The 23918-nt window shown below is 39.2% G+C and overlaps 2 protein-coding genes, 1 long non-coding RNA gene and 1 pseudogene across 3 annotated transcripts in view; all 4 read right to left on the bottom strand.

Annotated features, from left to right (window-relative positions):
- Positions 1–2181: 2181 nt before the first annotated feature.
- Positions 2182–23918, bottom strand: part of LOC149097500 (uncharacterized) — a 100130-nt gene continuing 78393 nt past the window's right edge. The window contains exons 2-4 of the mRNA XM_089279341.1: positions 3005–3070; positions 2857–2922; positions 2182–2498 (exon numbers count right to left, since the gene is read on the bottom strand). Of these exons, the coding sequence (XP_089135467.1) occupies positions 2441–2498; positions 2857–2922; positions 3005–3070 (190 nt within the window). The 3' untranslated portion in view covers positions 2182–2440. The remainder of the gene's footprint in view (positions 2499–2856; positions 2923–3004; positions 3071–23918) is intronic.
- On the bottom strand, positions 8585–13002 carry LOC149097512 (BTB/POZ domain-containing protein 6-B-like). The gene has a single exon (XM_089279332.1). The coding sequence runs from the start codon at positions 12914–12916 to the stop codon at positions 11585–11587; it is 1332 nt and encodes a 443-aa protein (XP_089135458.1). The 5' UTR covers positions 12917–13002; the 3' UTR covers positions 8585–11584.
- On the bottom strand, positions 19323–20072 carry LOC149097511 (uncharacterized). Its single transcript, XR_016204120.1, has 2 exons — positions 19686–20072; positions 19323–19427 (listed from the first exon to the last, which is right to left on the bottom strand). It is a non-coding gene; the product is annotated as an uncharacterized LOC149097511 (long non-coding RNA).
- On the bottom strand, positions 21992–23713 carry LOC149097510 (BTB/POZ domain-containing protein 6 pseudogene; annotated as a pseudogene).

The raw sequence follows: 23918 nt of genomic DNA, 5'->3' as shown, positions 1-23918 counted from the left end.
AAGGCACCATGTATTACTTCGCCAAATACAACACTCCCATTACATTACTTTCACTCAAGTTCACTTCATCACTGTACAGGTAACGAAACAGCTCCAACAGGCTGTCATACTCACAGTCAGGCAGTTCAATATAGTCTGTAGTCTCCGCCAGCTCACTGTGAAACATGGCTTCAAACACAGGACTGCTAATCGACTGGGGCACCCTACGGATCGTTTCGGTAAATTATCTGTTCGGGAGGTCTTTAATCCCCTTTGATTTTCTCAAGAGAATTGTCACCTCGAACTTTCGTGATATGAGAAATTTAATGTCTGTTGTTTTCGGATTGTTAAAAATGTCATTTTGGGTACGCTAAGAAGGTAAGCTATCGTTTTCGGAAAGGCGATAAGACCTAAGGGTTTCGGGAAATGGACAAAAAAGCCCTAATAAATTCGACAATACTCAACTTCCCCTAGAATAACCGAACAGATAAAATTTTTTTAGCGCAACCTAAAATTAACCTACAGAGCTTTAAAAGTACTCTACGTAGCCTAAAACAGCGTTTAAAAGCATACGAGAGAAAACGGTCGTTGGGTGCCCCTGAATCGACAGCACAAACCTGTGAGCAGGAATCACTTGTTTACTTCCACTTTTGTCATCGGCTCTTTTGATAACAAACTTCACATCGCTGAAGAGATCGTTGTTGAACATAAACTTGCTTCTTTCTGTGATGGTGGGTCTTGTTGTTTGCCAGTTTTTCCCGACGACAGACATGGTTTGCGTCCTGAGTTGAAAGTTCCAACTTGCCAGGCGTGTAGATTCGTAGTGTGGCAGCGGCGGCCTGACCAAATTTGAATACAGTATAAAATTTAACACGAACATATCACGCACTCAGTTAGCGTGATGGTAGTCACGCATTCAGTAAGCGTGACCAACCTTATTTTAGTGGGATAGGAGCAGCTTAAACTGGATTTTATTCACATTTTTCATTACTTTAGTTCAGTTTGATCTTTTGACGTTGAATGGCTGTCAAAATTGGGGTTTGCGTCATAATTTGTTAATCGGAGCGTTTCTAGACATAAGTACTTTTGCGACAATATCCTGCAATCAATTCTTCGACTTGATTACAAACTCTCAAACTATAATTTCTCCACACTGATTGCCTATATTTCCCTTAATATTAATTCTGGGAATCTTTATTTATAATCTTTACATTAATCAAGAGTGTACTTGATAGTGTGGCAAACATTTTTGGACGTACGCATTTCACTTCAAAAATTTATTTTGAGAATAAAGGTCACTCCTACTCCTAGCTGTATTACACAATATACTTTCATTTCGAAGCTGCAAACAACTGATTCTCGTTTGTTATTGTTAAACATTCATTTTAATTAATGTTAGTTTTTAGAATCTGTTTGTAAATCAGGACAGTGAGTTATATTCCCAAGTTAGTTTATTGAAAAATATATTTTGATCACATTCGTCATTTACAGGACTGAACCAGGGGCGGGGCAGAAGACTCCTGAAATTTTCGTATAGGCATCATCCAACAAAAAATGACGTCACATCCGGTTTAAACTGCGCTTCGCGGCTCGTTTCACAAAACGAGAAAATGGCGTTTCGATTACTCACGATTTCCCTTTATTTGTAAACCATCCGTTTCGTTTCATTTTATATTGAGGATGGAAAGATGTTGCAGACACATTACTTCGACTTTTAAGCAAAAATTTCGGGTAAAGAGAAAAGTTTATTATTGTTTTGAAGCAAAATAACCGTGAGCCTTCCGTCATCGTCGGGCGAATTTTACATATTTTCAAAACTGGTGTTGTTCCGACTTTTGGTTCTTGTTGTTCGTGATTTAGTGATAACGATAAGTGCAATAGCCTATAATGTTAACAACAACCTGGATGAAGTATTGCTGGCCATAGTTTGTACTGTGTACTACGCAGGAGTACCCAACGACACTTTAACTGGAAATTTAATATGTGACTTCCCAAGCACTGATTCTGTGCTCCCACGTCAATTACCATTAATAATTAACTTTCCTGGGAAAAAAATATCCGCTCTTCACTGCTAGCAAGATCGACTTTATTTCATAAAACTCCCAGCCAGACATAATGAAAATTTTGAATACCGAGCTAGAAAAATGGCAAGTAGCCAAGTAGCCAGCCAGCAGTAAAAGGTAACATTGTAAATGCCAGCAAGGCAATTATAGGCGAAAAAATGTTCTGGCCAGCGTTTTGACCTAGATTAAAAACAAACGCATTGTTTAGGACCTTTATTCAACAGCCTATTGTCTGTTGACTATTATTAGAGATAAATTAGCAATATGTGGTTATTTTTGCCGCTATGAGCAAAATCTACACTTTGATTATGTTATATCACTTAAAAACAATACAACTTACCATTTATGTCTTAAGCGGATCGGACAAGGTGTCCCCCAGCACGTTGTTTTCCGATACTTCAGATGCCTTCCAGGTTCAGCATACGTGTGACAGTTTGGCACTTTACGTTCTGACATCTAAAACGATTCACACTTATGTTTAAAATAAGATCCCTCTAATCCTTCTAGACATTCAGATCAAACTTGCTTTCACCAAAGAAATGTCTGTTGCAAAATTACTTTTATATAACGCTGTAAGGGAAATGAACAAAAAATAATATTGAAGTCCTTTACTACTACATATCGGCCTTACTTCTACATTGCTAGCCCAATAATGATTGTAATTTCAACAACAGCAACACACTTTATATGTTTGCCCCGATTTAGTAGTTTACAATTATTTCTAATGATTTTTTTGAAAAATAAAGGGTTGTGCCAGCTCCTTAAAACAACCAAAGGGAGCTGGTTTAGTGCTGATTAGTAACACCATGTTTACCTCAAAAGTATTGAAAAACGTGTTTTTCTTTTTCTTTGGACAACTGTCTTCTCTGAGCTTCCCACTCTGGAATTGCGAGATAAAAGTGTATAAACCACATTAGAATCTTTATCATAAAAGGAGTAAAAAAAATCTTGATAATACATACCTTGAATGTTGGTGATCCATCTCAGTCCATGTCACTGATCCATGCCTTAACCAAGACTGCAAAGCACTGTCAACACAACTTTCACAAAATTAATTTAACTTGAAAGCTAAACAACCAAAGACACTCACATTCCTAGAGGTAGTTTGCCGTAAAAATTTCATAAATACCCATTGAAGGGATGTTTAAAGCCGTTCACCGTAAAAGTTTCACACAGTTAAGTGCAAAGTTTCGCAGCAAAGACCCCAGCATTGTTAGGATGTTATGGGCCGTTCACCGTAAAAGTTTCACACAGTTAAGTGTTACGTTTCGCAGCAAAGACCCCGGCATTGTTGGGATGTTACAGGCCGTTCACCGTAAAAGTTTCACACAGTTAAGTGCAAACATTCGCAGCAAAGACCCCGGCATTGTTGGGATGTTACAGTCCGTTGACCGTAAAAGTTTCACACAGTTAAGTGCAAAGTTTCGCAGCAAAGACCCCGGCATTGTTGGGATGTTACAGGCCGTTGACCGTAAAAGTTTCACACAGTTAAGTGCAAAGTTTCGCAGCAAAGACCCCGGCATTGTTGGAATGTTAAAGGCCGTTCACCGTAAAAGTATTGCTATTAACAGCATCATTACTCGTTAACTCGTTAACAAAATGTATCAATCAGATCAATGTAATGTCACAAATATACACTGGACGATCAGCATAAAAGATTCACAAACTTGACCTCGTGATTTCATCAACAAATTTGCTCATCTTTTCTTGGGTACCAGCCCATGACATCGGGTAACGTTTGCAGCATCTTTAGCTGTGCTTCTTATAGTTCACGCAGTTAATTTTACACCTGAAAAATGATATGTTTTAGAAAATGTAACATACTGCACAATCCCTCTTATACCGGCGTCCTCCCCCCGTCCACACACACACACACATGCATCCAAATACGCATACAGCCACGGACAAATAATAATATACGAAACTGGTGATACTATCGGGCCCCTCAATGTAAGATCTAGATCAAGAACTATGTTCACAAAAATAGCTCATTCATGAGAGAATTCAATGAAATGTCTTAGATTTTAACTGATGTTACATTGCTGAAAATTACATTCCCTGGGGCAAGTCAAAGAAGCAAGGATTTAACTGTTTAAGAAAAATAATTGTGGAATAATTTTTTACCGCTCATTTCGTCATCAAACTATAACCCAGAAGCGTGAATTCAGTGAATGGTGTGAACTGGTGCCACGCCCCTCCCCTATTTTTTCGTGTGCCATGTTTCGCGCTTTGGCTTAGCTACATGAACTGAACCGCGCGATAATTGTTCCACCACAAAATCACTGTCTGTGCCATCATAAAACGAAGGACAATAAGGCGAAATGTCTCCATTTCCGGTAACAACGCAGGCATGCAAAATAACTTGTTCTCTAACAGAAACTGAATGTGCGAAAAACACGCGCGTCAACAAATGGGAACGCATAAGAAATTAAATTACACATTATTGTCCTGGCGCTATCGACACCGAAAGAACGAAATCTGGAACGACATGATTGCCTTCTGGTCTTTTCCGACCTTTGACATGGCAAGCCTTTGTATACCAAAAGGCAGCAATAGGTAATCAGCCTTCAGTTATATAAAGAACACGATCGGACTTCAGTAAAGAAACCGATTGAAACAATACTTTCTTACACCGGGAAAAAATAATCATTTCAATATCTCGTCAGTTTGTCCAAGACGCGGCAAATGTGTTTCAATAGCTCATGTTTTAACGTTCGACGCGTTAAAAAGCGGTCATCCTCGACTGCAGAACCGGGATCGGATTTTACTGGTCGTTAAAATTACAGAATTGAAATTACACTTGGAAGTAGGATCACTGTGGATGAATGCACTGACAATTTCGAAAACCCTTCCAAGTTCTGAGACATATTAGGCCTTTTCTTGCTTTCACTGTCTTCACTGAAGCTGCATTTTCCGTTGGGTTTGAAATACAATACAGTGGCGAATACAGTTTGAAAACCTGCGCCGGCTTTTCCCGCACACATTGCTTAAATATTATCTCTGAATATTAAATATATAGGCTGATTCAGCTAGTTCAACTCCAAAGTAGTTCTTACCTGAACCTTTGAATTTATCAGTGGAGTCCTCAGAGTTCTCTGGCTGCCAAACCCTCAAACAACTGGTCGGCAAAATCTGATCGCGCTTGAAACCGACCGTTGGACACAAAATTATACCGGAACAATGTTTTAGTTACAAAATATTACGAGGTTACTGGAGTCTCACCGGGCCTCAGGCAAAAATGTGAAAAGACTGCAGAAACCAACAAACGTCATCACCAGATAACCAGTTGTCTCAAGGTAGAACATGAAAGCAGAACAGACGATGATTTTCCGCGACCGGATCAACGGTGGTGAAACATGCAACTGAAAGTGGGAAAAAAGGAGCGTCAAGGGAAAAGAAACCGATCTAATTTCACACTATAAATGACAGCAGAACAGACTTCTATTGTTTGCTGGTAAACAAAACTTTAATAAACAACTAACATTCTATTGTAAGCATGTTCTCAAACAAAAGGTCAAGCAGTCAGAGAGTGTCAAGTGACACACTTCAGTCAGTGATCGCATCCGGAATGTAATTTCCAGCCAGAACTGATTAGTAAAACCACAATGTAAGTTATTTGAACACCAAAAAAAATTTTCCAGCTAGTTAGTTCTCGATAAGCTAAATTCTCAGCAAGATTCTGTTTAATGCTAAAATTCCCAGCCAGCTCAACTTTAGTCTGCAGAGCGGATATTTTGCGGAGCGGATCCGACGGGTACTCCTGCCTGTGTCATCGGCCCTTTTCACAACAAACTTCACATCGCTGAAGAGATCGTTGTTGAACATAAACTTGCTTCTTTCTCTGATGGTGGGTCTTGTTGTTTGCCAGTTTTCCTTGGCGACAGACATGGTTTCTCTACTGAAATCTTTATAGTTTAAGCCAAGAAAGTTTGAGATTGCTAGACCGTGTAGATTCGTGATAAAAAGTGGGTGGCAACTCGAGACAGCGGTGGGTTCAAAAATTTGAATATAATATTACTTAACTGGAAGCCCTCAGTTGGTGTGACCGGTCACGCTAAGAGAGTGTTTGGTCACAACTTATTACTATCAGTCGGATCTTCCCAGGAATTTTGTACCAAGAAAAATAGAGTAGAAAACAAGTTTCCTCCGGGTTATACTCTTTTTTTTTTTATATAAGAATATTGTTTTTCCGGCCCAGGCTTAATATTCTTATTTTTCTGCCGATTTTGGACTGAAAATATTCTTGTGAATATTCTTAGACTATTGCGTGTGGCATTTCTGTTTTCGAATGTATTTGGTGTGTGGATGGTGTTAAAGTAATTTTGGAGCCAGCCTGATATGACGCACATAACTTCTTGCTGAAATGTTATTAGCATCAAACGCACGGCTAGTGCTGTTTTTGTTGCTGCTTTGCTATAGTTTTGCCGTTTAGAGAAAGGAAAAATTTCATATGGTTTAGTTTAAAACATATAATTTTATTTACAAATTTTCAACTTACAAAATTATGTTTTTTTAAAAATCTCGGCCTCGAGTTTAGTCTTAATATATTCTTGAAATTTTTGCAAATTTCTGCCTCGATATTCTTATAAAATATATTCATCTGGTTTGAAACTGTACTCATGCAAGGAGCGCCTAGTTACTGTAATGCAACCAACAAAGTTGGCAAGAAACACTTATTAGGGGAAGCAGTAAATACTAGACTAGTTTTCCCAATACAACAGTGGTCAATTTTGTCTTAGGGCGTGGTTTATTTGGGGTCGGTTAGCAGCTCTTGTAAGGTCTCACATGAATGGCTCGATACCCTTTAAGGGATCAACAGAACAAACAACAGAAACAATTTCCTTAACCCTAAAACAATAACAGCTGCTGCAATAATAAAACAATAGCAGCTCTTGTAGGGTTTCACATGAATGGCTCTACCCTTTAAGGGAACAACAGAACGAACAACAGAACAAACAACAGAAACAATGTCCCTAGCCCTAAAACAATAACGGTCACTACAGTAATAAAACAATAGCAGCTTACGAGAGCTGCTACACTCCTATTTATTTGGAGTGTTTGTGAATGAGATATAAAAACTACCTTGTACTGTAACTGTGAGGGTAGACTGAGCACAACTGGAGAATGCGCTTCCGGTGCCTAGCTGTGTTTGCATCGTTGGCGTATAATAATCCCGTTGTTGATTTATTGAAAATATATATGTTTTAACATTCATTAATTACAGGACTGAACTTACATTATACGGACAACTTTCATTACATAAAATTACATTGTTTACGTCTTTTTTATATAAAATATTGCAATTCATCGTTTACACTACCAGCCTAGTTTTCTCCGTTAATCTTTGTGGGAATTTCTTAAACCTGGCATTATTGTTCGATGTGTCAAATAATCTTGCACAGAAAAATATCACAAAATGTACACAAAATGTACAAGCTCAGTAAAATACAAATTCGTGCTCCTAAAGTGTTTTTAGTGAACAATGTTCCTGTCACTAAAGGTTTTAAGTTGTCATGATGAGAATAAAGCAGATTATTATAGTTTGAGATTTGCTTTTCATTTTCTGCTTTGTATTACACTATTGCATTGTAAACATTTAACAACAAAGCTTATTTATAACTCTTGCAACATCATATATAGTATAACTAGTTGTCTCTCTATATTCTCGTCACCTGCATGTTTCCTTTGCAATGTATGAGTGTCGAAAACAAAGGGAAAACAACGCTAGAAGAACATGAAATAGTGCGTGCGTCCGATCTTTGAACAAAAAACCAGGACAGCACACGGCTAGTACCAGAACCTCGTCAGAGAACTGAGTTTGGGTGATCGAAAATATTATTTCCGGTGAACGGGATTAACTTTCTTGATCTCACGGGCCGCACCAGTTGATTGACGCCGCCATTTTGAAAATAGTGGTGGTGGTGGATTGGGTTCGACAATTCTTGCGGCAATCTGATTGGTTCTTTGTTATGTTGTTATGTCAATGTTGCTCGCACGACATGGATATAATGACATAAGGAAAAAAACAGTGTTTCGTTATGTAGTTATTTTCATGCTGTTGTGTTATTACGTCAGCATGATCACACTGTAAGCATAACGACATAAACGTGATAAAGCCCTTGTTATGTCGTTACGTCGCAAGTGTGAACCAGACTTTACACCACAAGGAAAAGCTCGCGATGTTCGGGTGTGGTCGCGTGTGTACTGTAGCTTCCACCTAGTATACAGCAACTTAGACTAGTCTTCTGCGCTTGCGTTACAATCAAAGCGCTTTGTTCTAGAAAATGTTGAAGCCTTACGGTAGTCTGGTTATTTGTCCAAATCTTTGATATGTCAATGAAAATGTAAGAGGTGTAGCTTTGTGCATTTTTAGTGTAGCGTGCCTCATTTTAGTTGTTCTGATTATTTAACGATGTCCGGTATTCTGTGCGTTGCTGTGCTGTCCGTTTTTGATACAATTAGGATTATAAGCAGAGTGATAATAAACCAATAAAACAAAGTGGAATTTAGACTTGTAGCCAAAGTGAAACAATGCACAGAGCTTTGTTATTGTAGTTTTATTTCAATGGGTAAACGTTTTGTTACATGAGCGGCGATTGTTCTTGAGACAACTGTTGTCTGCTGGACTTCAGTTGCATCACATTTAATCCTTGGACTCTCAATGTTATGATGTAAATTCTCCTTTGCCGTTGTCATTGTTATCAGGGAGTTTAAGAAGCGACGGCGACGCCGAGGACAACGTCGATTAAATAATAACTTTACATTTTACCTACGAATCTCGCGATACTCTAAACTCATTTAGTTTGGTTCTCTTTGTCTAAACTATCTCGAAACTGGTTATTGAACACAACGTTAAATTCGAAATATAAACTTTAAATATTATCCGTTGTGGTTCACGTTCTCCACACAACGCAAAATTTGGTCATTTCACGTTATTTTGCAGAGGACGGCAAAGAGATGTACCAAGAATTATAATGCACGTGCACAGCCATTGCTCAGCTCATTACACCTTTTGTTTAGCGATGTTCCCGTTGCCGTTGCCGTCGTGGTTTTCTTAAACTCCCTAATAACTTATCTTAGTTCTGGTTGTACATCAACCCAAACTGGGTTTCGTGATTGACACTTGACTATTTTCTTATCATCTGTACTTAATGGCTTTCTGATGCAGTACGGAGAAATCAGATGTTGATCGCTTTTGTTTATGTTTAAACAGACCTTGAGCCACCTTGCCTGAGCTCTGTTTACCGCTCGGCAACAAAAACCAGACACGAGATTGGAGTAATATGGTTGTGGGTAAGACTCATAGCCGCTTTAATAAAATATCAAATTTATCGAGAAAATCCTTCATACATAGTTTGGCCCAGTAAAGTTTGGGCACTGAACACGTACAAAGAGAAGCGGCTAGGATATGGGAAGGAGGAGGAATGAAAAACATGTCTTTACTGCAGATGAAATCGGGATAACACTCGAGCTTACATGGCTGGGCTGTTCGCATGACCCCATGTTCAAACCCATGAAGTGGTTAATGCTTATTCCAATCTACTCTTCCCAAAGTTTAAAGGCACTGATAAATTATTAATTACTTAAACCGAAACTTAAGACATAAAAAAACCTATTTCCAAGCAAAGAAGAACTTTGAGGCTGAGATTGAACCAAATTTTAAAAACATGCTAAGAATCCCGCAGATTGAGAGTCACTAGAGGACGTTAAGAACAGCGTGAATTCTGGTAAAATGTAAAACTTGAGTTTATACAGTCCAATAACCAAGTACAGTGGAACCTGGATTTAACGAACCTGTATTTAACGAAGTCCTCGATATAACGAACGATATTCTATGTCCCGGCCAAAGTTACAGTAAAATGTATGGAATAGAACCTCGATATAACGAACCTCGATATAACGAATTCTTCGATATAACGAACATAATCCGGAAGTCCAAACGTAAAATCTACCTCGATATAGCGCATTACAATGTCAACACGCGACAGAAGATAAACGCTGACCAGATCAACAGTCAACAAATTCTTGTAATCCTTGTGGCATAACCTCTATGTTGCAACATTTTTAAATCGCTACTCTGAAAGTGTGGTTCTTTTGTAAACAAAAGCTGCGCGTCTGCTTTAAAGTGAAAATAATTGATATTGAAAGCCACCGTGCTTAATGAATTGCATCTCAGAACGCGGCACTTCTGGGAGATGAAAACTGCATTGAATTGCGTGACAGAAGTCACCTGTGTTACAAATCAATCATTAACTATGACCTTGATATAACGAACATTTTGGTCGTTTCCCCTCAAATTCGTTATATCGAGGTTTTCGATATAACGAACCCTCGATTTAACGAACAAATTTGGCCGGTCCCCAGCCACTTCGTTAAATCGAGGTTCCACTGTACCTTTAAGGTGATTCCTCAGTCTTGCATTGCGCATCCCTACTGCGCACGACTTTCCCTCAAGTTTAGCTCGACAGCGAAATAAATGCTCGTTTTCTCTTAAACGGGCTTGGTGACCTATATTTTTTATTGCATAATTTTGGTGTCCAAATTATCCTCTTTAAGCTAAAATATTGAGAAAAAAATTGTTCGGAAGGAAAAAATGATATAGCTAAAAGAGTGCACAAAACCGGCACGCCAGGATGCGAATTATCATATGACCTCGAAAACGATGATTTGCGGCCCTTTTTGAGTCAATGTCGTTTAGAATTGTGTGATTTTGCTATAAATTATACGATTACATTGTTCCATGTGCCCGATACTTTCTACCTATCAAGATTTCTTCAAGTATTTCTTTAATAACGTTTGCTTTCAGCTACCGCAAAATACGACGTCAACCGATGAAATAACGCGCGTGATTAGGCATAAATGGAGTAAGATTGGCCCATCATATCGCTTTAGCGATAATGGTGACCTATCCTTTTAATTGTATTTTACGATACAGTGCCTGGTGGGGAACATTCGGGGAAAGTTTCAAAAAAAGTTATTCGGCAACTTTTATTTCTGAGGAATCACATTAAGGTCGATTTTTACTAGCACATTACTGATAACCCTAACTAAAAATTTTTTTACCACAACAATTATTATCAAGCTATGGCCCTGTCCACACAACGCCGGAGAAATTTGAAAACGCAGCTTTATTTCTACTGTCAGGCCTGCCGTCCACACTAATCCGTCAACAAAACGGAGCTTTTCGAAAGCGTTCTTCAAACCGGAGGAATTTGAAAACGCCAGCTTTGCGTTTTAGTGTGGACGGAAAACTTTTTGAAAACGGAGATTTTCGAAAACGATGACGTCACGATATTCAGGGTGATTGTTGCATTTTCAAATTATCCGGCGTAATGAGGACGGAAAATTTTCAGAGTGAAAACGCCGGTTTCTAATTTCTCCGGCGTACGTACGGTGGACGGGGTCTAGATCATAAAACAGGAAAAGCGAATAAAAATAGAACTTGACTCGAACTTGACTTGGGCTGCGATAAAACTCCTCGATAAGAACGAGCCAATCAAAATGCGTGAATAATTCGACATATTATATAAATTGATATGAATTTAGAGAGAAAAAATTAACTCGGGAAACTGACCCCGTTGAGTGGTTGTTCCACTACCCGTAGAGGCAATATCTAAAAAGGTAAAAGTTACTCCAGAACATGTAACAGTGCTATCACCGTTGTCTCCACATATCGAATCAGGGCCACTTATTTTAGCTTCTACAAAGTATTTGGTGTTTTTCCGTAAAAGGACCTCTTGGTTGTCAAACAAGACTTTAAAACCGAAATAGTTAAATTTCTCCCCCTGTAAAAGTTCAGAGGAAAATTGCCCAGTTTTATGCATCAAAGCTGTAATTCCAAAGAATGGCGTTACCGCCAATTCTACCGTGTAAGTATTATTCTCACCACCAATTAAGCACACTCCGAGTAGCTTGATATCTCTGTCTACAGAAAATGAGATAAGATGGTCTCTCAAGGGGCCGTATCGCAATCTGCGATTTGATAACGAGTTAAATCTACAGCATCGTTGAATGTCACCGTCAGAACCTGATCTTTTAGTTTTTGAAAATTCTTTCGGCGGACTCGGGACTGAATTCCGAAGTTTGAGAACACTGATGATTTCTTCTGTTGTTAATATTTTACTGTCCAAAACCACACTGGCGAAATCTTTTTCATCCATGATCGGAAAACGTATTCCTTTAATGATTTCTTCTCCAAGAATTCTTCTTTTCGCTTCCCCATCTGCCGCCAAACCTTGCCTTTCACATTCCTTTGTTGCCCACAAGTCAACAGTCTTAAACAGCTCAATCTCTTCAATGGTCAGATTGTCATGCTTGACTACTGCTTCAAGTAAGGACCTCTCAATGGTCTCAAAACACTCTGATTTCAACGCCTCTTCTGTCTGTTTACTGATCAGTTTCCAGCATCGATCCACCAGGTTTTTCTCTTCGAATTTCTGAGCAGAGGGCAAGATACTGAAAACATTTGATGGATCTAAGTTATCTTGCAGATATTTCATGCATTTATCAGCCAGTGAAGGCACCATGTATTTCTTCGACAAATACAACACTCCCATCACATTACTTCCGCTCAAGTTCACTTCATCGCTGTACATGTAACGAAACAACTCCAACAGACTGTCGTACTCACAGTCAGGCAGTTCAATAGAGTCTGTAGTCTCCGCCAGCTCACCATAAAACATGGCTTCAAACACAGGACTGCTAATCGACAGCACGAACTTGTGAGCGGGAATCACTTGTTTACTTTCGCTTTCGTCATCGGCTCTTTTGACGAGAAACTTCACATCGCTGAAGAGATTGTTGTTGAACATAAACTTGCTTCTTTCTCTGATGGTGGGTCTTGTTGTTTGCCAGTTTCTCTGGACGACAGACATGATTTCTTTACGGAGATCACCGTAGTTTAAAGGAGGAGCGTTTGAGGTTGCTAGACCGTGTAGATTCGTGATGAAAAGTGGGTGGCAACTCGAGACAGCGGTGTGTTCAAAAATTTGAATATATAATTACTTAACTGGAAGCCATCACGAACTCAGTTGGTGTGACCGGTCACGCTAAAAGAGTGTTTGGTGACACCTTCCTTATTATCAGTCGGATTTTCCCAGGAATATTGTACCAAGAAAAATAGAGTAGAAAATAAGTTTCCCACGGGCTACGCTCTCTTTTTCTAAGAATATTGCTTTTCCGGCCCAGGCTGAATGTACTTATTTTTCTGCCGATTTTGGACTGAAAATATTCTTGTGAATATTCTTAGATTATAGGGTATGACATTTCTGTTTTCGAATGTATTTGTTGTCTGGATGGTGTTAAAGTAATTTTGGAGCCAGCCTGCAGGCATTAATGTCTGATATGACGCACATAACTTCTTGCAGAAATGTTATTAGCACCAAACATACGGCAAGTGCTGTTTTTGTTGCTGCTTCCCTATAGTTTTGCCGTTTAGAGAAAGGAAAAATTTCATATGGTTTAGTATAGAACATATAATTGTATTTACAAATTTTCAACTTACAAAAGTATGTTTTTTTTAAAAAATCTCGGTCTCGAGTTTAGTCTTCATATATTCTTGAAATTTTTGCAAATTTCTGCCTCGATATTCTTCTGGTTTGAAACTATACTCAAGCAGGGAGCGCCTAATTATTGTAAAGCAACCGACAAAGTTGACAAGAAACACTTATCAGGGGAAGCAATAAATACTAGACTAGAGTTCCCAATACAACAGTGGTCAATTTTGTCTTAGGCCCAGTTCAGACGTCGTGCTTCTGCCGTGCCGAACTAAATTGCAATTTGGTTCGACTGTAGCACGGCAGGAAATCAACTCTGATTCAGACGTCGTGCCAGAGTCGAATCAAATCCAGGGTTTACTGAAGCCTCGTAACAATTCTCCTCCTAACTCCCCCAGGGAACGAAATCTCGCCAAAACACATTGACATAATTTATGGATTTAGTTTGGCGCGACAGAAGCACGACGTTTGAATCGCTGCCGTCCCAGAGTCGTGTAGCACGGCAGAGCTTGTCGAACTTAATTGCTTGCCGAACTTAATTCAAAAGTTTGATTCAGACGCCGTGCTTCTGCCGTGCTTTTGTCGAACTTAATTCCTGAATTTAGTTCGGCACGGCAGAAGCACGACGTCTGAACTGGGCCTTAAGGCGTGTTTTATTTGGGTTCGGGTAGCAGCTCTCGCTGGGTCTCACATGAATTGTTGGATACTCTTTAAGGGAACAACGGAACAAACAACAGAAACAATGCCCCTAGCCCTAAAAGAATAACAGCTCCTACAATAATAAAACAATAGCAGCTCTTGTAGGGTCTCACATGAATGACGCGATACCCTTTAAGAGAACAAAAGAACAAATAACGTTTACTGCAACTGTGAGGGTAGACTGAGCACAACTGGAGAATGCGCTTCCGGCGATTAGCTTTGTTTGCATCGTTTGCGTATAATTACCCCCAGTTGATTTATTTAAAATATATATGTTAATAACAGTCATTAATAACAGGACTGAACTTACATTATATAGACAACCTTCATTACATTAAATTACATTGTTTACGTCTTTTTTGTATAAAATATTGCAATTGTTCATTTACACTACCAACCTACTTTTCTCCGTTAATCTTTGTGGAAATTTCTTAAACCTGGCATTATTGTTCGATGTGTCAAATAATCTTGCACAGAAAAATGTCACAAAATGTACAAACTCAGTGAAATACAAATTCGTGCTCCTAAAAAGGTTTTAGTGAACAATGTTCTGGTTTATACTAAAGGTTTTAATTTGTCATGATGCGATTAAGGCAGATTGTTATAGTTTGAGATTTGCTTTTCATTTTCTGCTCTGTATTACACTATTGCATTGTCTCTTTATAACACTTGCAACATCATATATAGTATAACTAGTTGTTTCCCTTTATTCTGGTCACCTGCATGTTTGCTTTGCAATGTATGAGTGTCGAAAAGAAAGGGAAAACAACTCTAGAAGAACATGCAATAGTGGGTGCGTCCGATCTTTCAACTAAAAACCAGGACAGCACACGGCTAGTACAAGAACCTCGTCAGAGAACTGAGTTTGGGTGATCCAAAATATTATTTGCGGTAAACGGGATTAACTGTCTTGATCTCATGGGCCGCACCAGTTGATTGACGCCGCCATTTTGAAAATAGTGTTGGTGGTGGACTGGGTTCGACAATTCTTGCGCCGATTTGATTGGTTCTTTGTTATGTTGTTTTCTCAATGTTGTTCGCACGACATGGATATAATGACATAAGGAAAAAAACAGTGTTTCGTGTTGTAGTTATTTTCATGCTGTTGTTTTATTACGTCAGCATGTTCACACTACAAGCATAACGACATAAAGGTGATAAAGCCCTTCTTATGTCGTTATGTCGCAAGTGTGAACCAGGCTTTACACCACAAGGAAAAGCGCGCGATGTTCGGGTGTGGTCGCGTGTGTACTGCATCTTCCACCTAGTAGACAGCAACGTAGATTAGTCTTCTGCGTATGCGTTACAAGCAAAGCGCTTTGTTCTAGAAAATGTTGAAGCATTAGGGTAGTCTCGTTATGTGTCTAAATCTTTGATATGTCAATGAAAATGTAAGAGGTGTAGCTTTGTGCATATTCAGGGTAGCGTGTCTCATTTTAGTTGTTCTGAATAATTAACGATGTCCAGTGTTCTGTGCGTTGCTGTGCTGTCAGTTTTTGATGCAATTAGGGTTATAAGCAGAGTAATAATAACCCAATAAAGCAAAGTGGAATTTCGACTTGTAGCCAAAGTGAAACAGTGCACAGAGCTTTGTTATTGTAGTTTTATTTCAATTGGCAAACGTTTTGTGACATAAGCGACGATTGTTCTCACGTCTAAAACAACTGCTGGACTTGAGTTGCATCACATTTAATCCTTGGACTCTCAAGATTAAGATGTCAATTCTCCTTTGCCGTTGTCATTGTTATTATGCCAGTTCTGGTTGTATGTCAGCCCAAACTGGGTTTCTTAGTTCAGGGTTTGTACCCTTTTCCAGAAACAAATTTCCAGGACTTTTCCAGGACTTTTCCAGGACTCTAAAATTCACATCAACCTTTTCACTCCCAAGATCTCAATTTTAATTCTCCTTGCTGTCTGCCATACATTTCATATTTTTTACTTGAGTTGAACAGATTTCCAGCACTTTCCAGGACCAGTAGCCCTTTTCCAGGACTTTCCAGTCCTGGAAAATGCCACAGTAAAATTCCAGGACTTTTCAGGTTTTCCAGGACCCGTACGAACCCTGTTAGTTGATACATTACTATTTTCTCATCATCTGTACGGAATGGTTTTCTGATGCTTACGGAGAAATCTGATGTCGATCGTTGTTGCTAATGACCAAATAACAGGCCTTGAGCCGCCTTGCCTGAGGTCTGTTTACTGGGAAACAAAAACCAGACATGAGATTGTACGAATATGGTTGTGAGTAAGACTCATAGCCGCTTTAATAAAATATCAAATTCATCGAAAAACTCCTTCATACATAGTTTGGCCCAGTAAAGATGTGGGCACTGAACACGTACAAAGACAAGGGGTTAGGATATGGGAAGGAGGGGGGATGAAAAACATGTCTTTACTGCAGATGAAATCGGGATCGAGCTTGCATGGTTTAACTGGTCACGTGACCGCCGTTGAAACCAGAGAGGGGGTTAAAGCTTATTCCAGTCTACTCCTCCCCAATGTCTTAAGCCATTGATGAATTACGATTTAATTATATTGAACCGAAATTAAAGACCTAAAAAAACCTTATTTCCAAGCAATTTTTTAATGTTTACCTTTTTCATAAGACCATTGAGGCTGACTTTGAACCAATGGGTCTTCGTTTTAGACCAGTGGGTCTTCGTTTTAGACCAGTGGGTCTTCGTTTTAGACCGGTGGGTCTTCGTTTTAGACCGGTGGGTCTTTGTTTTAGACCGGTGGGTCTTCGTTTTAGACCACAGGGTCTTAGGTCTTCGGTCTTCGTTTTTGGGTCTTCGTTTTCGACACATCCAAATATTCCAGTGATTAACTAACACACTCGCCATCGTAAAGTGCTCCATAAATTCCCGTAAATTTCTTACCTGGCTTTAAGATTAAAGTTTTGGTCCTTTGTAGCGATCCTTGAAACCTAGGTAGCATTAAAACTGCCAGCTTTTCCTTCCAACTGTAGGTTTGTATATAAACTAGATTTATGCGTTCCTGATCTGTGTCGAGCGTGACTGTCACATACTTCGATGTTCTTTGTATTACTGACCATTGTTTTCCTCGAAGCCGGTTTAATCATGTAGACTCCTCTTGAAAGGTTTGTAGAAGCACTCTTTTGGACAACTCTCGGCACACATACATGTATGAACAGTAACTGGTGATTCGGGAAGCCAAGGAAGGATTGATAAATGCCAGGGCCATTTTGTGTTTACAACAAGTGATTTAGTTCCCAATCTTCCCGTTATACTCACGGGAAGATTGGGAACTAAATCACTTGTTGTATGTACCATTGCAGGTCAGTAATTATCATATACTTGTCATTTGTTCCGCTAATAACCGGAAAAATTGCTAGTTCCACAGGTAAACGGTCTTTCAGCCGTTCACAAAGCATGTCGAAAGATGATCGAAAGATGTCGCCTGTGCACGTAACACTGAAAGTGGGTGTAATAGGCTTGAAGTTTCATAATAATGTGTCGTTCCTGGATGCTAGAGTGGTCAATTGTGCCTCAGGAAGTGTTTTATTCGGTGTGTACGTGAACGAGATGCAGTAGTTAACTTCAAGTGTCAGTAGCTGTGACTGTAGACTGAGCACCACTTGAAAAAATCCTTGGGGCACTCCCATATAAAAAGGACGGGGGTGCTCGTCGGAAATTCTGTAAAGAACTCCTAAGAGGTACTAAGATTCTGTGCTGTGGGCGTGGCTTAATGATGGTAACCCTTTTAAAACTGCTGACTTGTGTGAAAATTAAATCAGATGCTCTCCTGCTAGTTCTGGTTGTATATAAACCCAAATTGGGTCACAATTGATACGTTTTCTTGTCGTGTGTCTGCTTGACGATTTTTCAAGTTGATCAGTGGGGCTCAGAGAAATCAGATGTTGATTTCTCAATTGCAAATTTCAGGCTTAATGTCGTATAAGCAAGAGTGATGCCTTATTCACCTTTTGAACAAATTCGTTGCAGTTGTAAGAGTTTTATGATTGGTTATAAGATTAGGAGCCGAGTACACTTGTTTTCTTTCTTTTGGAAGAACTTTTTTCATAAGAAGGTTGAGGCTGAGAGTAACCCAAATTTTGAGAATATACTAAGAACACACTGAAAGTCACTAGAGGAAGTTTACTTTGACAGTTTTTTGAAACAGCTTGTTTTTGTTCGGTTGTGTGGTTGTCTGTAAGCTACAGTTCTAGAAATGATAACTAAATAACAAGTTAAGAATATTTCAGGCTTAAGGTAATTCCCCTGAAATAAAACTGCACATAGATTTTTGTTCAAACTTTGTCACTGAATATTTATCATATGAGAACTTAAATTATAGAATAAAAAAGGGGAGTGCCCATGCTCGTTAAGGAGCAGTGAGGCATTGAAAATGTCCCATTTTAGCATTATTTAATGCTTATTACAAGAACGCATTCCAAGTTATTGTAAACTCTTTGTGAGCCCAGACTCATGAAAACACGCCTCAAACTACATTCAATACTTGTGTCAGACACAAATGAACTTTTTAACTTTGATTTTGTCAGACAGCTGAATCTTTTTTAAAATATTGGAACCAAATTGCTTGCCACGGCTATCAAACTGCAAAATAGAAAAGACTACAGTGCAGCTGCTATTTTTCTTATTTATTTGATTTTCAAACATAGAAATCAGATTAGTCTTTTCTCACGCAAAGCTAATGATTAGTTGATTAAAATGCCTGGAAAAAAATTTGGGATGCCCGAGCTCGTTAGTGAGCAGTCCGGGATCGTTATCAGATTTGATAACCTCGACCAAAACAAACCATTAACCAATCGCTGCGCAAATTTTCGTTCACGTGACATTATTTGGTAGCAACAGTGTATAATTCAATATGGCGGTCGACGGGGCGCTGCGATGAAAGGAGTTACTTTTTTCACAACATCACAATGCAATTTCATTTAATTGTAATTGTATGTTTGCTTCGCAATAGGTTACTGGATTATGGAATAGAAACAGAGATGTATGGAAGAAAACTGTCTTTGTCCAAAAGCTACAGCGAAAAGTTTCATTTTCAGATAGACACCGTATAACATTTGTTCCGAGTAAAAACACACGAAGGTAGACAACAGTTATTCTGTTCACAAAAGCGTTGTTTATTGATACTAATATGATAGCTTCTATTTTCACTCAGGCTTCATTTTCTTGGTAGTTGGCGAAGCTGGCTGTTCAACAGTCTGTATAAAATATAAACGAAACACTAACAGTAAATACATCTTGAGTTCACAAATTGACACTGAACAAGTTGCTTCTATATTCCAAGCGGAGAGCTGTAACTGAATTTCGTTCAATTTGCATGAGCGAAGCGTGGTTAGGACCGAAACATCTCCTACTATGATTCATTACTATGAAATGGAAATAACAGTATGGGAACAGTTCGCGACCCTCTCTCTGTCGACTCTCTGTCCAGATATACTGATGATAGAATAGCTTACCTCGATGGCCATATCCCATCCCACGCCTAATTTCATTTCTGCGATTGCTAATTCAATCCCCTCTGCCGTATTGTACATTTCGTTTCCATCTTTGATGCACTGGAGTTCTCTTTGTCGTTGTGGGCTCGCCTGATATGGTTCTGGCACAACAACAAAAATATAGCAGGTATATTTACTTTAATTCGTGATACACCTCCGTTCCGTGGAATGGGTACATGCAACACTTTATGTCGTGAGATGTGACAGTAAACTGGGAAGTCTTGGCATTTCCGGAAAAAAATTGTTTTAGTTGTAGATCAGTAGTCTATTGTTGTGCATTCGGTGATATGGAAAAACGCTTTTAATGACCGATTCATATAAAAGAAACTATAATTCAAGTAATGTGTTTTCGTACCATAGTTCACTCGCTAAATCCAACAATAAGCTTCATTATATAACGACTGGTGTGCCAGAAAACTGACCTAGTTTGGCCGGCATTTCCGGAAAATATTTCAGGACCGCGAGTTGTTGAAATTGACTCTAAAATATAGGCAACTTACCCTTTAACGTGATTGTCGGTTTTCCCGCAGTCCGAAAGGTGTTTTAGTTCCCTGTTTATGAAGTATTGCACCCGGCCTATCTGTCTTCCAGCAACTTCTCTCAAAGCGTAATTTTTCTCAGCGCTCTTGGATACCAGACTGTGGCACGTCTAGAAGTGTCTCGGGTATTTCTCTAATTTCCGGCAAAACACAACGAAGTGCGAACGAGTCTTTGTTTCCAATTTTCAGGAAGGACATGAAAAGGAGTTCCTTCTGGCCCCTTGATTTTGACCTCATGATAACCCTTCAAAAGAAAATAAACAACTAATGTTAGATTCGCAAGTGGTTTCCCAACCACCTGGACTGCCGTACCATGAATCGAGCGACTCACTAAGAGCTATATTTTTTTCTGAAGGGGCTTAGATGATTTATGTAAGTTACTTTTACGTACCCCTTGATTTTGCCACCAGTAATTCTTAAAGTTGAATGGTGCGTGTCTGTCAGGCCTAAAAGGAACGAAAATTTTATGCTGCAAAACTCGACAACAATAAACCTACCCTATGTAATGACCAAGCTATATCCACAAAATCGACATAAATTTGCTATTTTGATTCTATGGGTACCAGCATCCGCCATCTCAATACCTAGGAACATATCGATTACAGCTGTAAATATGGCCGCCGTTACGAACAACACATCGCAAATCAAAATACCACCGTGCACTTTTTTCACAGATCGTGCACAACACTAAAAACACGTTAAATCCCAAGAATATGGCGTGAAGATTAACGACATATTTTTTGCAATTTTCGCAAAAATCTCCAGGTAACTTAAATCTAATGACAAAATGAAAACATACCTGGTTTGGATGGAAAATTGCAAGCGCTGTTTCACTTTACGAGTAGCATTTTACATCGTTTACGCTGGTCTTCAACCGCCATCTTCAAAACACGTGAGGCTCCTTCTTTTCTGGTAATTATCGAATAGAATTATGGGTAAATTACCCGAGTATAATCGAACAAATAACGAGCAAAGCGAAGTGAATACGAAAATTCCCGGTTTTTTGAAATGGCCGCCATGTTGTGACGTCACATGGTTATCAAATCTGATAACGATCCCGGACTGGTGAGCTATAGCCATATTCAACTGACAGAACTCAATATCAAGGCAAATCCGCCATGTTTTCAATGTGCGCGTGCACGAACGCGCGCTAATATCGCCATAAATTATGCGCAGTAAGGATGCGCAATGCAATACTCGGGAATGACCTTAAATGGAAAATTCTAACAAGGTTCATCCTCAATTTTAAAATGAGATGGTCTTATAAAAAAAAAAAAAAGAAAAAACCAGCGGACATTTTCGACTTAAAACCTAGTAAGCAGTTATCCGTGCTCGACAGTCACTCATACACAGGCATTGGTTTGAGGAAAGGAACATTGTCACCTTTTCTCCCATGTGTAATATTTCTATGGTTAAGAGAAAAATTTTATTCGTTACTGAAAGGAAAACAGCAATCCCCAACGGACAAGATAACGATATCTTGCCTGCTTGGGTAACCAATCACTGTACAGGACTTGGCTGATCTCAGTCGTACTCGGAGCTAGCCATTTAAGTTAAAATCACTAAGCTGAAACTGGTCGCGAATCCAGATAGCGAAGAAGTCCAAAGACATGAAAGGAGAGAAATTTCTTCTGACTCTGTTTTGCTAGGGCTGAAAAATTTAGCGAAAAACCTTTATCGCCAAAAGAAAAAAATTATTGGAATGCCATCGTAAATCAGGACAGTGAGTCATATCCCAAGTTGATTTATTTCATTCATATTCATAAATTACAGGACTGAACGTGCATTTTACATATAGCTTTCATTACACAAAATTACTTCGTTTGCATTTTTCTATTGACATTGTAGTTCGCCATTTACACTATCAAACAAGTTTTCCATGTCAATCTTTCTTACTTCTGTTGCCTCCTTAAACAGTCGCTGTTTTCATCAGATAAAGAACTCGATAATCACTCCAGATTTTTACAAATTTGAAAACTTGAAGACTGCGACAAATGAACGAAATATTCATTGTTTATAAAGAGAAAACAGCAATTCGGGAAATTGACCGCCATTAACGTTCGTTACATAGCGCGAGCATTCACTATTCATAAATGTGAATGTTACTCCTGAACATTGAACAGAATTGGCCCCGCCTGCTCCGCCTAGCGAAGGAGGCCCTGATATCTTAGCCCTTATGTCGTAGTTCGTGTTTTTCTTTAAAATGACCTTTTTGTCAAACGACACTCTACAACAATGATAGCTATAAATCTTTCCTTGTAATGGCTCTGAAGAAAACTCTCCAGATTTAGACGCCACACTTGATTCAGACCAAGAGTCTATTACATCTAGCTCTACAGAGTAAGTAGCATTCTTGCTGCCGAATAAGCACACTCCATGAAGCACAATATCTTTGTCGACAAAGAAACTAATTGCGTCTGTTTCGCCACCATACGTCCAAGCAAGGAAAGAAAGTGAGCCTAATCTGCAACATCGTTGAATTTCACCGTCAAATTGAAAACCGCATCTTTTTGTGTCTAAAAATCCCACTGGAGAACTCAAGACTGAACCCAGGCGTTTGATAATACTGAAAACTTCTTCTTTTGTTAAAATGTCGCTGTCCAACACCACACTAGCAAATTCTTCCAGTTTCATTGTTGGGAAACGTATTCCTTTGATCAGGTGTTCTTCAAGAATTCTTCTCTTTGAAGCACCATCTGCCGCTAAACCTTGTCTCTCACATTCCTTCGTCGCCCACAGGTCAACAGCTTTAAACAGCTCTATCTCTTCAATCGTCAGAGTGTCTCTTATGACTACTGCTTCAAGTAAGGACCTCTCAATTGTCGCAAACCCATCCGATTTCACAGCCTCTTCTGTCTGTTCATCGATCACTTTCCAGCATCGATCCACCAGATTTTTCTCTTCATATTTCTGAGCAGAGGGCAGGATACTAAAAACGTTTGATGGATCTAAGTTATCGTGAAGATATTCGGTGCATTTATCAGCCAGTGATGGAACCATGTATTTCTTCGCCAAATACAACACTCCCATCACATTACTTCCGTTCAAGACCACTTCATCGCTGTACATGTAACGAAACAACTCCAGTAGACTGTCGTACTCACAGTCAGGCAGTTCAATAGAGTCTGTAGTCTTCGCCAGCTCACCGTAAAACATGGCTTCAAACACAGGACTGCTGATCGACAACACGAACTTGTGAGCAGGAATCACTTGTTTACTTTCGCTTTCGCCTTGAGCGGCCGTTTGGACAACAAACTTTACATCGCTAAAGAGATCGTTGTTGAACATAAACTTGCTTCTTTCTTTGATTGTGGGTCTTGTTGTTTGCCAGTTTTCCTTGACGACAGACATGGTTCCTGTTGTGAAATCCTTTCTTTGAAAACTGACGAAGGAAGTTTCAATTTAGATCTTTGCCGTGTGGTTTTCGTGGCAAGATGGGTGGCTACATAGCCTTGCGCCTGCAGTAGTTTAAAACAATTTGAATACAAAATTACTTCAGCAGGAATTCATCACGCAGATCTAGTTTGCGTGACCTTGAGTCTAGGGTTGGCGGTGGGGACGATGAGATTTAGAAAGGAGAAGAAGATAAATGTTTTTTTCCTCTTCTAGTTCGCAGTTTAACACAGGGATATAGGCAGCGTGTTTTGGAGCGATA

This window comes from Orbicella faveolata, unplaced genomic scaffold (assembly GCF_042242905.1).
Source record: "Orbicella faveolata isolate gen_17 unplaced genomic scaffold, um_ofav_v1 contig_47, whole genome shotgun sequence".
In the NCBI taxonomy this organism is placed as follows: Eukaryota; Metazoa; Cnidaria; class Anthozoa; order Scleractinia; family Merulinidae; genus Orbicella; species Orbicella faveolata.
The sequence above is the reverse complement of the archived record's forward strand: the minus strand, read 5'-3'. Positions and strand labels throughout refer to the sequence as shown.

Bases quoted from the DNA above. Each gene is read 5' to 3' on its own strand.
- LOC149097512 (XM_089279332.1), bottom strand. From the start codon at position 12,916: ATGTCTGTCGTCCAGAGAAACTGGCAAACAACAAGACCCACCATCAGA.